General features: G+C 33.4%; 1 protein-coding gene across 1 annotated transcript in view; it reads left to right on the top strand.

Annotated features, from left to right (window-relative positions):
• MMP16 (matrix metallopeptidase 16) overlaps window positions 1–14,738 on the top strand; it is a 342,254-nt gene that overhangs the window by 139,970 nt on the left and 187,546 nt on the right. The window contains exon 2 of the mRNA XM_060035200.1: window positions 13,770–13,918. Coding sequence (XP_059891183.1) covers window positions 13,770–13,918 — 149 coding nt within the window. The remainder of the gene's footprint in view (window positions 1–13,769; window positions 13,919–14,738) is intronic.

Here is a 14,738-nt window from a genome sequence, read left to right as displayed (position 1 = left end):
AAGAAGAACAAACAAAACCCAAAGTTAGTGGAAGGAAAGAAATCATAAAGATAAGAGCAGAAATAAATGAAATAGAAACAAAGAAAACAATAGCAAAGATCAATAAAACTAAAAGCTCGTTCTTTGGGAAGATAAACAAAATTGATAAACCTTTAGCCAGACTCATCAAGTAAAAGAGGGAGAGGAATCAAATCAATAAAGTTAGACATTAAAAAGGAGAATTTACAACAGACACGGCAGAAATACAAACCATCCTGAGAGACTACTCAAGAAATTCTATGCCAATAAAATGGACAAACTGGGAGAAATGGAAAAATTCCTCGAAAGGTATAACTTTCCAAGACTGAACCAGGAAGAAATAGAAAATATGAACAGATCAATCACAGTAATGAAATTGAAACTGTGATTAAAAATCTTTGAACAAACAAAAGCCCAGGACCAGATGGCTTCACAGGCAAATTCAATTAAACATTTAGAGAAGAGCTAACACCTATCCTTCTCAAACTATTCCAAAAAATTGCAGAGGAAGGAACACCCCCAAATGCATTCTATGAGGCCACCATCACCCTGATACCAAAATCAGACAAAGATACTACAAAAAAAGAAAATTACACACCAATATCACTGATGAATATAGATGCAAAAGTCCTCAACAAAATGCGAGCAAACAGAATCCAGCAACACATTAAAAGCATCATACACCATGGTCCAGCAGCATTTATCCCAGTGATGCAAGGATTCTTCAATATATGCAAATCAATCAATGTGATACAATGTATTAACAAACTGAAGAATAAAATCCATATGATCAACTCAATAGATGCAGAAAAAGCTTTTGACAAAATTCAACACTCATTTATGATCAAAACTCTCCATTAATGGGCATAGAGGGAACCTACCTCACCATAATAAAGGCCATGTATGACAAACCCACAGCAAACATCATTCTCAATGGTGAAAAACTGAAAGCATTTCCTCTAAGATCAGGAGAAAGACAAGGATGTCCACTCTTGCCACTATTATTCAACATAGTTTTATAAGTTTTACCTATGACAGAGAAGAAAAAGAAATAAAAGTAATACAAATTGGAATAGAAGAAGTAAAACTGTCACTGTTTGCAGATAACATGATACTATACATAGAGAATCCTCAAGATGCCACCAGAAAACTACTAGAGCTAATCAATGAATTTGGTACAGTTTCAGGATACAGAATTAATGCACAAAAATCCCTTGCATTCCTATACACTTACAATGAGAGATCAGAAAGAGAAATTCAGGAAATAATCCCATTCACCATTGCAACAAAAATAATAAAATACCTAGGAATAAACCTACCTAAGGAGGTCAAAGACCAGTACTCAGAAAACTATAAGGCACTGAGGAAAAAAATAAAAGATGACAAAAACTGATGGAGAGATAAACAATGTTCTAGGATTGGAAGAATCAATATTGTGAAAATGACTATATTACCCAAAGTGGTCTACAGAACCAGTGCAATCCGTATCAAATTACCAATGGCATTTTGTATAGAACTAGGACAAAAATCTTAAAATTTGTATGGAGACACACTAGACCCCAAATAGCCAAAGCAATCTTGAGAAGAAAAAAAAAAAAAACAAACAGAGCTGGAGGAATCAGACTCCCTGACTTCAGACTACACTACAAAGGTACAGTACTCAAGACAATATGGTACTGGCACTAAAACAGAAATATAGATCAATGGAACATGATAGAAAACCCAGAGATAAACCCACACATCTATGGTCAACTAATCTATGACAAAAGGCAAGGATACACAATGGGGAAAAGGCAATCTCTTCAATAAGTGGTGTTGGGAAAACTGGTTAGCTATATGTAAAAGAATGAAATTAGAACACTCCCTAACACCATATACAAAAATAGACTTTAAATGGATTAAAGACCTAATGTAAGACTAGACACTATAAAACTCTTGGAGAAAATCATAGGAAGAACACTCTTTGACATAAATCACAGCAAGATTTTTTTTTGACCCACCTTCTAGAGTAATGGAAATAAAAACAAAAATAAACAAATGGGACCTAATGAAACTTAAAAGCTTTTGCAAAGCAAAGGAAACTATAAACAAGACGGAACGACACTCCTCAGAATGGGAGTAAATATTTGCCAACAAGTCAAAGGACAAAGGATTAATCTCCAAAATATATAAACACATCATGCATCTCAATATCAAAAAAAACAAGCAACCCAATCAGAGAATGGGCACGGGACCTAAATAGACATTTCTCCAAAGAGACATACAGATGACCAAGAGGCACATGAAAATCTGCTCAACATCACTAATTATTAGAGAAATGCAAATTAAAACTACAATGAGGTATCACCTCACACCTGTTAGAATGGGCATCATCAGAAAATCTACAAACAGTAAATGCTGGAGAGGGTGTGGAGAAAAGGGAACCCTCTGGCACTGTTGGTGGGAATGTAAATTGATACAACCACTATGGAGAACAGTATGTAGGTTCCTTAAAAAACTAAAAATAGAATTACCATATGACCCAGCAATCCCGCTACTGGGCAGAGAAACCATAATTGAAAAAGACACATGCACCCCAATGTTCATTGCAGCACTACTTACAATAGCTAGGTCATGGAAGCAACATAAACGCCCATCAACAGATGAATGGATAAAGAAGTTGTGGTACATATATACAGTGGAATATTACGCAGTCATAAAAAGGAACGAATTTGGGTCATTTGTAGAGACGTGGATGAATCTAAAGACTGCTATACAGAGTGAAGTATGTCAGAAATAGAAAAACAAATATCATATATTAACGCATATATGTGGAACCTAGAAAAATGGTACTGATGAGCCGGTTTGCAAGGCAGAAATAGAGACACAGTTGTACAGAACAAATGCATCGACACCAAGGTGGGTCAGATGAATTGGGAGATTGTGATTGAACTATACACACTAATATGTATAAAATAGATAACTAAAAAGAACATGCTGTATAGCACAGGGAGCTCCACTTCACTGTACAGTAGCAACTAACACAACATGGTAAAACCACTATACCCCAATAAAAAAAAAATAAAATATTAGAAATATCATAAAAGAATAAAAGACTAAGAGATAATTTTGTGTCTGATACATAACAAGCTCAATAAATGTTAATTTCCCTTTAGCTCCACTAGTTCCAAAAAGTAGAAAAAAAGTTAAAAGGTTAACCATGACTGTGCATGGACTTATAAGCCACAGTAAGGAGTTTGAATTTTATATTCAGTTGTTGGGTAACTCCTAAAGGTTTATAATCAAATGAATGATATAGGTTGATCTACTTAAAAAGACAGCTCATGCCACTTCATGCACATTAGGATTACTGTTATAAAAACAATAATAAACAGAAAATAACAAGTGTTGGAGAAGATGTGGAGAAATAGAACCCCTTGTGCATTACTGGTGGGAAAGTAAAATAGTGAGGCTTCTGAGGAAAACAGTATGAGAATTCCTCAAAAAATTATACTTAGAATTGCCATATAATCCAGTAATTCCATTTCTAGATATAGCCCCAGAAAACTGAAAGTTGTGATTAAAATAGATATTTGTACACCAGTGTTTATAACAGTATTCTTTATAATATCCAAAAGATGGACAAAACACAAATGTTCATCAACGGATCAATGGATAAATAAAATGTGATATATACATTCAATACAATAGTATTCAGCTTTAAAAATTATATTTGTAATATCACATGTTGTAACACAGATAAATGTTGAAAACATCCTAAATGAAATAAGCCAGACACAGAAGGACAAATACTGTGTGTATCAGTAATGCGAGGTACATAGAGTAGTCAAATTCATAGACAGAAAGTAGAACAGTGGTTACCAAGGAATGGTAGAAGAGGAGGATGGGGAGTTATTGTTTAATGGATACAGAATTTCAGTTTGTAATTATGAAATAGCTCTGGGGATGGATGGTGGTGATGGATGCTTAACAATGTACTTAATGCCACCAAATTTTACTGTTGAAAATGGTTAAAACGGTAAATTTTAAGTTACATATATTTTACTGTAGTTAAACAAAAAACACTTCATATTAGTTGGGGAATGAGAGAGAATAGTAGTAATATGTAAAGCACAGAGGCCAGTTGGAGAATCTTGTAATTTCTGGTAGGTGCTCTGGAAAAAGGAGTGGCAGCAGAAATAAGAGTTTCCATTCAATGTAAAATTGGATCTAAGGAATGATGATGGATTGAGTATGAATGGTGAGAAAAAGGAGAATTAAGGGTGATTCCTATATTTTTGGGTTAAACAGCAGTGTCATAGCAGAGTCTGTGCATTATGGTGAGGTCAGGATTAAAGGGTTAAATTGGTGTGCCATCAACATGTGTATGGTATTTGAAGGATTAATTTTAGAAGAGATAACCGAGGAAACTGTAGATACAGTTGACCAGAAACACTGAGACTTATTGTAGTCTTATTATTATAGAAAGTGCTGGGAAGTAATTAATGAAGTGAGAAGAAAGGATAATTCTCTGGCAAAGATGGTTGTAGTGTTTTTTTTAAACTACGAAACAGAAATGGCCATAAGTATTCTGGCATGGAAATAAGAATATTAGTTGAGCTAGGCAAATTGGACAGTGCAAGGCTATTTTGCATTGGCAATTAGAGAAGCCCTCAGAAGTAGGAGCTAGTGTTATATCCAGAACATAGGCAACAACAGCTCCTTTCATGATGTAAAATGGAATGTTTTGTTTGTGTAAAAGCTACAAAAACTCACAGTTATTGTAGATATGTTTTCAGACGGTCTGCTTTCTCAGTTTGAAATGTGAATACGGTCTCCTAGCATTTCCTAGGATATAGATAGGCAGCTGGGTCTCTTCCATGTCTAAGAGGCAGCCTTGAAGAACAAAGTTGACCTTGGGTGTAGTCAGATCTCTATTTGAATACTGATTACTCCTCTCTTATTGGTGTGTCCCTGGGTAAGTTATTTAATCTTTCTGGGGTTTTATTCTGTCATTTATAAAAGAGAGATAATAATGCTTAACTCGCAGAATTGCTATAAGATAAATCATGTAAATTGCCTAGTACCTAGTAGGCAGTAAAGGACTGACAGCAGTTGTTATTATTATGGAGGTCTGTTGGGGGTAGAACTGAAATTTCAGTGTGACCAAGAAATGGATTCTATACAACAAAGTAACAAAGGCATACTTGGAGACCAAATTATGAATGTCTTGGAAGTTATTCTAGGGAGTTTACTCTACAGGACTTCAGTAGCTTCAATAGTGCCTGACAGAAAGGAAAAGCTTGGGAATTGTCACAGCCAGAATATATTATATAGATATTGATAGACTGTGTTCTCATCCCTTAGGGAGAGTAAGTGACTATGTCATGGAGAGAATTTAAGGAATTAGCTTCACTTTAAAACATAGAGTATCTTCTTTCTATCAGATCATTGATCTCTGCACTTTCTATTGCATTCCTCCATCAGTCATTTTTTTAACATTCACAATCTTATTTACCATTATATCTTTGAACTAACTAAACATTATATATGTTATAAAATATCCTCAAAATAGAAATAGTAAGATGAGTTAAGGATGACAAAATTAAATAATAATCTTTGTATTTTACATAATAATTGTATTTATATTGTTTTGCTCTTATTAGAACTATTTTTTCATGGAGAGTTCTATGGCTGACTATGGTTCATTATTTTGAAAATATTGATTTGACACTTTAAAATATGGCAATTTCAAGATTTGTTTATTTCTTTTTTTATTGGAGTATAGTCAACTTACAATATTATATTAATTTCAGGTGTATAACATAATGATTCAATATTTTTATAGATTATACACCATATAAAGTTATTATAAAATATTTACTATATTCCCTGTACTGTATATTACATCCTTGCAACTTATTTTTTTATACATATATCAATTGTTTGTACCTCTTAATCCCCTTCACCAATCTTGCTCCTCCCCCTACTCCTCTCCTCTCTGGTAGCCACTAGTTGTTCTCTGTATCTGAGTCTGTTTCTGTTTTGCTATATTTGTCCATTTGTCTTTATTTTTGGATTCCACATATAAGTGAAAATATACAGTATTTGTGTTTCTCTGGCTGTCTTACTTCACTAAGCATAAGATCCATATATTTGTAATCTCCTTAAAAATTGCCATGGACAAAAAGACACCTCATAAAGATATGTAAATGCAACAGAAAAAGCTATGTCATTAGCTAACTACAAACCACTAGGCTCGTTCTATAATCTTATTCATCAGTTATGCAAAGGTTTTTTGGCAAAATTCAGATGGCAAATTCTCATCTTCCATGATGTCTATCAATTGTTCTTAAAAACAAATCGAAAGGTGTTGCATTTTCATCTTTTTAACAAATGGACTTACAACCTACTGAAATTATTCTTTTGGCAGGTTATTTTACAGGTGCAAAATTATGTTTCTGGAATTTTAAAGTAGGAAATTCTGAGACAGTTTTAATAGGTGATGTATTTATATCTTTTCAGTACAAATTCATGTGATAATGGAAACACTTCCAGACATGCATCTTTACAAAAATACTCTCTATATAGGGCATATTTCTTTCAAAAGCATTTTTTTCTCCTAATTGCTAAAACATCACTTTTATCTTAATGGGACAGATTTTATGTTCTTTTTATTCATATTCCCAATGTAGCTATTGAGTAGTATATTGCAGTTGACCCTTGAACAACACATGTTTGAACTGTGCAGGTTTGCTTACATGCAAACTTTTTCAATAAATGTATTGGAAAATTTTTTTGGAGATTTATGGCAATTTGAAAAAAACTTGCAGATGAACAACATAGCCTAGAAATACCGAAAAAATTAAGCAAAAGATATGTCACAAATGTATAAAATATATGTAAATATACACATACTTACAAATTATGTTATTCAACTGTTTATGTTGTCGGTAAGGCTTCTGGTCAACAGCACGCTATTAGTAATTACATTTTGGGGGAGTTAAAAGTTATACTCAGATTTTTGACTGCGTGGGGGGTCACTACCCCAACCCTTACATTGTTCAAGAGTCAGCTGTATTTGCAACCTCTTGTCTTTATAGAAAATGACAGCACTTTTGTCTTTTTGTAGAAGAAATGCAAAATTTATGTAAGTGTGACAACTTTTTAAGTACTTTGCCCTGAGATAAGCAGGAAACATCTATGTGGTACAAAATATTTTCTTGGTCATTCTCCATCACATCACAAAGTATTACAAAATTTCTTCTTTTTAAAATGACTAATCCATAAATCCATTTAAAAATAGCTGTATTTTGCAATGTGCTGGAATCAAGCTAACTATTGAAGGTGACACACTAAACCTGTTTGTACTGTGGAACTCCATCTCCTCCCTCAGGACACCTGCTTGAACACAGATGATGACTGTATGAAGTCTGTACAAGTGAGGGAACCAGAATCAATCTGTGCATTAAATAAAAATGAAGTTTATTTTTTCTTATTTTATAGGTAGGAGAGTTCATGCATAAATGTGTGGATGTGTGTATTAAATACAATGCTCTGGTATTTTGTGTCTAAGTTTCAAAGATATTTTGTACCTCTACGTCAAAGAAGCTAAAGCTGCACCCCACCCCCACCCCAGCCCAATAAAGGCAAGTTCAGTCCATCATCTACATGACTTAGGCTCAAGTAATGTCTTTTAGAAAATTCTCAGTAAAGACAGATAAGGAGACAGTGTATCGCAGTACTCTAACTTTCCAGCACAACAACTAACATATAATGGAATCTTATTAAGGGCTGTTGTCTTTTTGTTTGTTTGTTTATTTGTTTGTTTTTACCATTAGAGTTCAGCCATTACTGTTTGAGGGGCTTCACTCCCACAGTTGCTAAATACAAAGTACAATTCACTTTTTTTTTTTTAAAGCATCTTCATTGGAGTATAATTGCTTTAAAATGTTGTGTTAGTTTCTGCTGTATAACAGTGAATCAGCTATACGTATACATATATCCCCATAACCCCTCCATCTTGCATCTTCACTTTTATGCAGAATGATAAAAATCTCCTTAACCTTTACATCCTAAGTTTTTAGTTTCTATCATAAATTAGAGAATCACATGTTAAAGTGAAAAATATGGTCATGATGATCATTATAACTTTTAGTAATGGCCCCAGCTATTTTCCATCTTTTCGTCCAGTTGACAGTGTCTCTTGATTGGTAAGATGTTCAGTGGAATATCTTTTGGTCCTTCCACTGCTTCATTTTCATTTAAGAAGCCATTTAAGCAACAGTATAATTCTAAAGAAATTGCATACTATATATGAAATTTCAAACACTGATTCATTCATGGTGGGGATGGGATGGTGATTTAGAGCTCCTTTAGATTTTTGAATGAACAGAAACACTAATTTTTGCCTCATTAACTTATCCTATGAATTTTCAATTTGACCAATTCTGAATGACTGCTCCCACATAAGTTTTTTGGTTAATAGGTAGTTATAATTCATATTTATAGCCACTTTTCAGACTAGACAATTTAGGTCCTAAATTCTGCCACTCTTTATAACCAGTGAATATATGGAATGTCAGTGAAAAATGTCCTCAAGCTTTTGCTAACTTTGCTGATGGTACCACAAAACAAGGTATGATCAGGTTTTAGTTGTTTATTTTGGTTAATAACAGAATTTTACAAGTATGTTTGGAAGTCTCATATTGAAAATGGAAAATAACTTGATAACAATGAAAATTTAACTATTAAAAATACATTCTTCCAGTTGCATTTTATTAAGAAACTCAGGTAATTATATCAGAATAGATTTAAATATTTTGTTAGTAAATATGTTCAATTTAACATGAAGCCAATAATTTTTAAAATGTATGTGCCAATATAATAAAAAATGCATAATTATTTAAAAGGAAGTGATTGTTATCATAAAAATATACTTATCACCCATTTCTTTGTTCTTCCATACTGAGTACTATAATTTGGATCATATAATCACTGGGTATATGAAGCTTGCATTTGGCTTTACCAAACATTAGCTGAAATGAAACTATGCCTGAAATAACTGGCTCAGTCACAAATAGGAATATGGACTGGCAAAGTGATCTTTCAGGTTAAGTAAGATTCCAAACCCTACTTCCCTTTTCTTCCTCTCCAAGAATTTCTATAATATCTAAAATATATCCCTTCATGCCCTAATAAATTTATTATTTTAATCATTTAATTTTTTTTTCAGGAGGAAGGATGTCTGTGTTTCATTTCATTGTGTTGTCTCATTTCAATGTGTTGGGTCCTGTCAGTGAGGGAGATTTAGGGTTCTTGCCTTTGTGATTCACTTGAGTAAATGAGTAATAATATCTTAATTTTATATTAAGGTATTGATAAACTTATTAGCCTCAACAGCTGGAGGAAAATTTACTTCTCTTGATTTCAGTACTGGACTGAGAGATTAAATAAGAATATATATTCTAAAAATGCTCTGCTTACATTTGCCATTAGGCATAAGAACTATTAATGTCTCCTCGTTGTTATTGCTGTTGAAAGCCATATTTCAGGATACCACCCTGATATATGGATATGGATAGCTAAGTCAATTAATACAGGTTTTCACTATATGGTTACATGAAATGTTTGTGACAAGGACACTTTCTTAATGAGTTTACTGGAACTTTGTGTGTCTGCTGCTCCTTATTTATATTAGAATCTAGTAAAGGCAATATCTATTAGCACAGAATTTAAGTGTTTGCCTTTTATTGCCTGATATATCTTCTTGCTCTGCAGAGAAAATAACTCTTCTGGTTTTTCCTCCATTTAGGTAATCACTAAGTGTAGGAAATTGGTTTTGTCCACAAGACAGCAAGGTATTTGAATATATTAGTAACAGAGAATGTAATTCAAGGTTAGATTTTGTTGCACCATTTGAGGTTCTGTAGTTGCTTGTTTTAGTGATAATGAGATGGGCTGAATCCTAGACAGTAAAAGGAGTCAAGATTTCCCTCAAAGAAAGCTGTTTGTCTCCTAATATATTTTCTATACTCTCAAATGCACGTCAATCCAGTGAGCAAAATAAAGCAAAGAAAACAAAATAAAAACTAATTTGCCAGTTTTTTTACATTTCCCCTTTTTGTTTTGGGACTTGGGGAATTTTCAAGCAATATATGATTCTGTACCCTCTGTAGTTTCTCTTTCATCACAATTCTGACTACTTAAATCTCACCTGCATATTCAGTCTTGCTCATTCCAAGGACAAATCTTAACTTCAGTAGGAACAATTTCAAGAACTCAGAACAATTATTAAGCATAAAATAATAATATGGCTTATTGAGCAAGAATTATGCTGGTGGCTTTATATATTCTCAAGCCTCACATAGACCCTACACATACAATATCATTTCCCCAAAATGCACACATAAAGAAAGTTTTCCTTAATTATCCATTATGTGCATTTGAAAACATTGAAAATACATCAAGGCACAAAATAGGGATATATTTCATACAACAATGTATGAAGATGGATGTCTATGGCATAGTCTTTAAGAGATAAGGTGTACCTTCAAATTTTACTTTGTAGATTTAATTTAATTTTTTATCAAATAAGATACTATAATTTAGTAGAAAACAAAAACGTTATAAAGAAAGGTTTCTTCTATGTCACTTCTATTATACCCCAATTTCCCAAACTTCTTATTGTTCACTACTATAGAATGATGACATGCTAAGCCACCTATCTTGCTCTGTTTGTACAACAAACATGTTTTATTCTATAGAGTAGAATAAGGTTACTTATACCAAAGACTCCTATACTTCTTTGACGATTTCGAGCCAGTGTTTATTCCTGATCTTCACTTTTTGAACCTGATCTTAATTCATTGGTAACTTAAATGTCAGTGTTTACAAAGCACTATGAATTTCGGCCAGAGTGTTTTCCTACCCTTGATGCTGAGTGTACAGTACGGCTTGTATTTGGCTAGTTTTACATCACCATGTTGACCAAATTATCCTCATACAAAGAGCATTAGCATCTTATTATTTAGGGCTGTTAGGTACAGACTTTTCCCTATCATACCAAAAATGATTGGACTCTCAGAATTCTGTGGTCTCAACAACATAAATGAAATAACAGAAAACAAAAGCAAACTCAAGAGAGGATATCCCCTTGGTGATTAAAAAATTATTTAAACAGATATTTGTTTTCATCTGTATTTTATACATTGGATTATATATATATATATATATATATATATATACACATATATAGGCACTGAAGATAAAATTACTACTTGAAAGCATTGTAGGTATAGTCACTTACTTTTTACCTTGACCTAGAGTAAAGCTGTCTACAGCAGGCTTTGCTTCAATAAGAAATGTTATTGAGGCCTTGCTGAATTCATACTATAATGTGACACCAATATAGTCATGTTTGATCTTCCACTGTTTTGTGGAAATTTGCATTACAAATTTTAATTGATAATTATTCCTGGTCAATTATTGATGATGTCAGAAAAGATTTCTTGATTAACCAATAACAATGGTATGAAGAATGGACAACTCAAAGTGACCCATAATCTTATTGACATTGATTTGTCAGCCGAGAAACAGACTTTGATCATAAAATGGTAGATTCCTTAGCCTTTCTGATATTTTACAATTAAAAATAGTTATGCACTTTTTATTCATTTGGAGAAACAGCCTTTCATGATGAATGACATAATATAAAAAATAATTTAGAGAAAAATCACCATTCTTTTTTTATGTAATTCTAACTTATTTGTTTGAAAGCCTAAGGCATAAATCAAATACATATTTTTTAGAGCATGCTATTTTTTCATTATGCACTTAAAATTCATATATTTTATAGTCTCTATTTGTATGTAAATCATAGGGCTTATTAACAGTTTTTTTCTTTGCTGTTCTCACAAACGTGATTGACAGTAGCTTAGCGCCCTTGAGTAACCTAGCAACAAGGTTTCTTACTCTATAGCAAGTAAGAAATGGATGCAAACAAAGTGCTATGGGAAAAAGAAAAGAGTTCAATTTCAGAATACTTGTGCATGTATACTATTAAAAATCACAATGAAATCTAATTTGGGTGAAATTGTTTGAAAATAGGTATTGAATTTCCTAGTAAGTAATATATTGCCAGTGAAATCTTGTCTCCTTCATTCAGGAAAAAAAAAAAAAGGTCTATTTCAGACTGTACCACTGTTGACTAGGTTACTGAATATATGTCTTCCCTAGCAGCCTATTCATTATAGATTAGATGAGGAGAGTGTCTGGGCATGTTTTCTCTATGTGGTAGATGAGTTTACTAGATGGAATTTCAACAGTAAACCTTCGTGACAGTGATGCATTTGCTAATCCCTTAAATAGTTTTAGAATAAATGTTTTGTCTTATTTTCAAGGGGTTGCGCTGCACTTTTGGGGGGTCAATTTCTTGGAAATACCACAAAAGATTCCACCTTGTGTTTTACATGTTAAAAAGCTGATATATTTAATATCTCTTTTGGTGAAATTTAACTTCTATAATTGCTGTTTATTTTCAATGAGAAAATAACTCTTTTCTGTTTTAATTGTAAGGTCATAATGGAAGTGTATCAGGTATTGGGAGAAAGCTACAACTTCACAGGATCATTATATGATGAATAGACTCAGGTGGGAGGGGAAACACATACTGGTGAATACCTTCCGTTAAATAGCACAGCTTTTGTTTTGTGCCAAAGGCAGAATTACCTGGCCTTTCTCAATCTGACAGGAATCTTCAAGAAATCTTAGAGCCTTATGAAAGATTGAAGTAAGGGACAGCAGGATGGGATATGAGCTGGACATATGATTGTGCATTTAAAATGAATATATAGAATTGTAAAACTAGAAAGCATCCACTCTCTGGTAGAGATCCCCCCCAGATAACCCAAGTTTGGGTTATTTTTAAAATCTAACCTTAAATGACTCGGATTTTGGCTGTAATCATGACTGGGTGTGAGCTCAACATCAATATTTTCCTCTCACTATCCTCCCAAATCTCTCATCCCTAGGGAAGACCAGAACTAAAATCATGATATCCTTAAGGAGAGGGACAAATATTCTCACCTAAATAGTCTGATTTTATCTGTATGTGAAAAGTTTGGTCACTTACATGATTTGGTTTGAAGTGAATCAACTGTAAATAAATGAAAGGATATCATTTACATGAGAAAGAGTTCCCTGTCCTTGAAGATATCTAGCTACAACTGGATAGACCAGTTGCATAGAATTCATACCCCAAATGTCATTATAGAATAATTGGTCTACATGTGATGATGCTACTGGTAACAGCTATAGTCAATGACTAATTATTCAGGAAAATGACATTTCAGATGTGGCATATGCACATTAACTTCCCCTTTCAGCATAGATGTCTCAGTGGGGTCATACTCTTGAAAAAATATCTTCATTTTGGGAAGTTGAGTTCCTAGAGGGCAGGGATGATCTTATTTGTGATTTTATCCAGTATCTACTATAGTATTCTATACAGTGTAAGCTTGAGACAAATGATTAATCTTTTTCTTTACAATTAGAGTTTGTGTGTATGTTAGAAAGATCTGTAACAACCACTGAAATTATACTAAAATAACCTAAACTACATAATATGTGTTAGAAAGAGACAAAATTAAATAATATATGCCCTTAGGAGAGGAAATAAAGTTTAAAAATCAACTATAGACCGAACTTAATTACCATAAAATTCCTGTTAAATTGTGAAGTTGATCTAAAAAGAGCTGTACTTGTTATTGCAGGTTTGGTTACAGAAGTACGGCTACCTTCCACCGACTGACCCCAGAATGTCGGTGCTGCGCTCTGCAGAGACCATGCAGTCTGCCTTAGCTGCGATGCAGCAGTTCTACGGCATTAACATGACAGGAAAAGTGGACCGAAACACAATTGAGTAAGTAATGGCATCAGCACTCTTTTTTTCTCAGCTCTTGAGCCAAACTAAGTGGTCTGAAAAACCCTTAGTGAACTCCACCAACCACAAATGGAATGATATTTCTCATGAATGTTTCTTTGGAACTTAATCTATGTTAACTCCACTCCCCTGAAATTTCATAAAAAATTAAAACACAAAATTAAGTTTATTCACCTGGACTTAAGCAATACATTTTCAAATTAGGAAAGAAAATACCAACAATGGGAGTTAAAGTAGATGTACAGCTGAAGCCACTACTAGAAGAGTGGTGATAAGTGATGTGCTGGAGCTGGATTGTATGGCTGGAGGGAGTTGTGTGTGCACATCTCTTTCCTTAAATGATATCACAGCAGTAGCTTGAAATTGGCCAAAGTCAAAATATTGAAACCGAGGAAAATAGGAAACTGCAAATCAGGCTCTGTTTTTGAGGGGGAGGGAATCAGAGAGCCAGTTAATAGCTTACTAGCTTTCTGCTAGTGACAATTCTCATACTAGTTAAATCAAGGGAAGAGTTTTCACTGAAAAGTCTGTGCTTTCAATCTTTTAGTAACAAAGGACTTATTTCTACTCTTTAATAATATTTGTTATTTTATTTATTGTTTTATCAATCATATGTTCATTTATTTATTCAACCAGTCACACTTTACTGGGCATTTTATCTGTGAAAGAGGCATATACAGATCCAAAAGACATAGTCTCTTCTTCAAAGGAACTTCAAGTTAACTGTGTAGCTAGACACAGTCATAAATTGTTTTACCACAAGTACACTATGAAACAGCATTATTGTTTCTAGACAACA

Source organism: Delphinus delphis, chromosome 17 (genome assembly GCF_949987515.2).
Source record: "Delphinus delphis chromosome 17, mDelDel1.2, whole genome shotgun sequence".
Taxonomy (NCBI): domain Eukaryota; kingdom Metazoa; phylum Chordata; class Mammalia; order Artiodactyla; family Delphinidae; genus Delphinus; species Delphinus delphis.
Note: the sequence above shows the minus strand (reverse complement) of the source record. Positions and strands in the feature narration are given on the sequence as shown.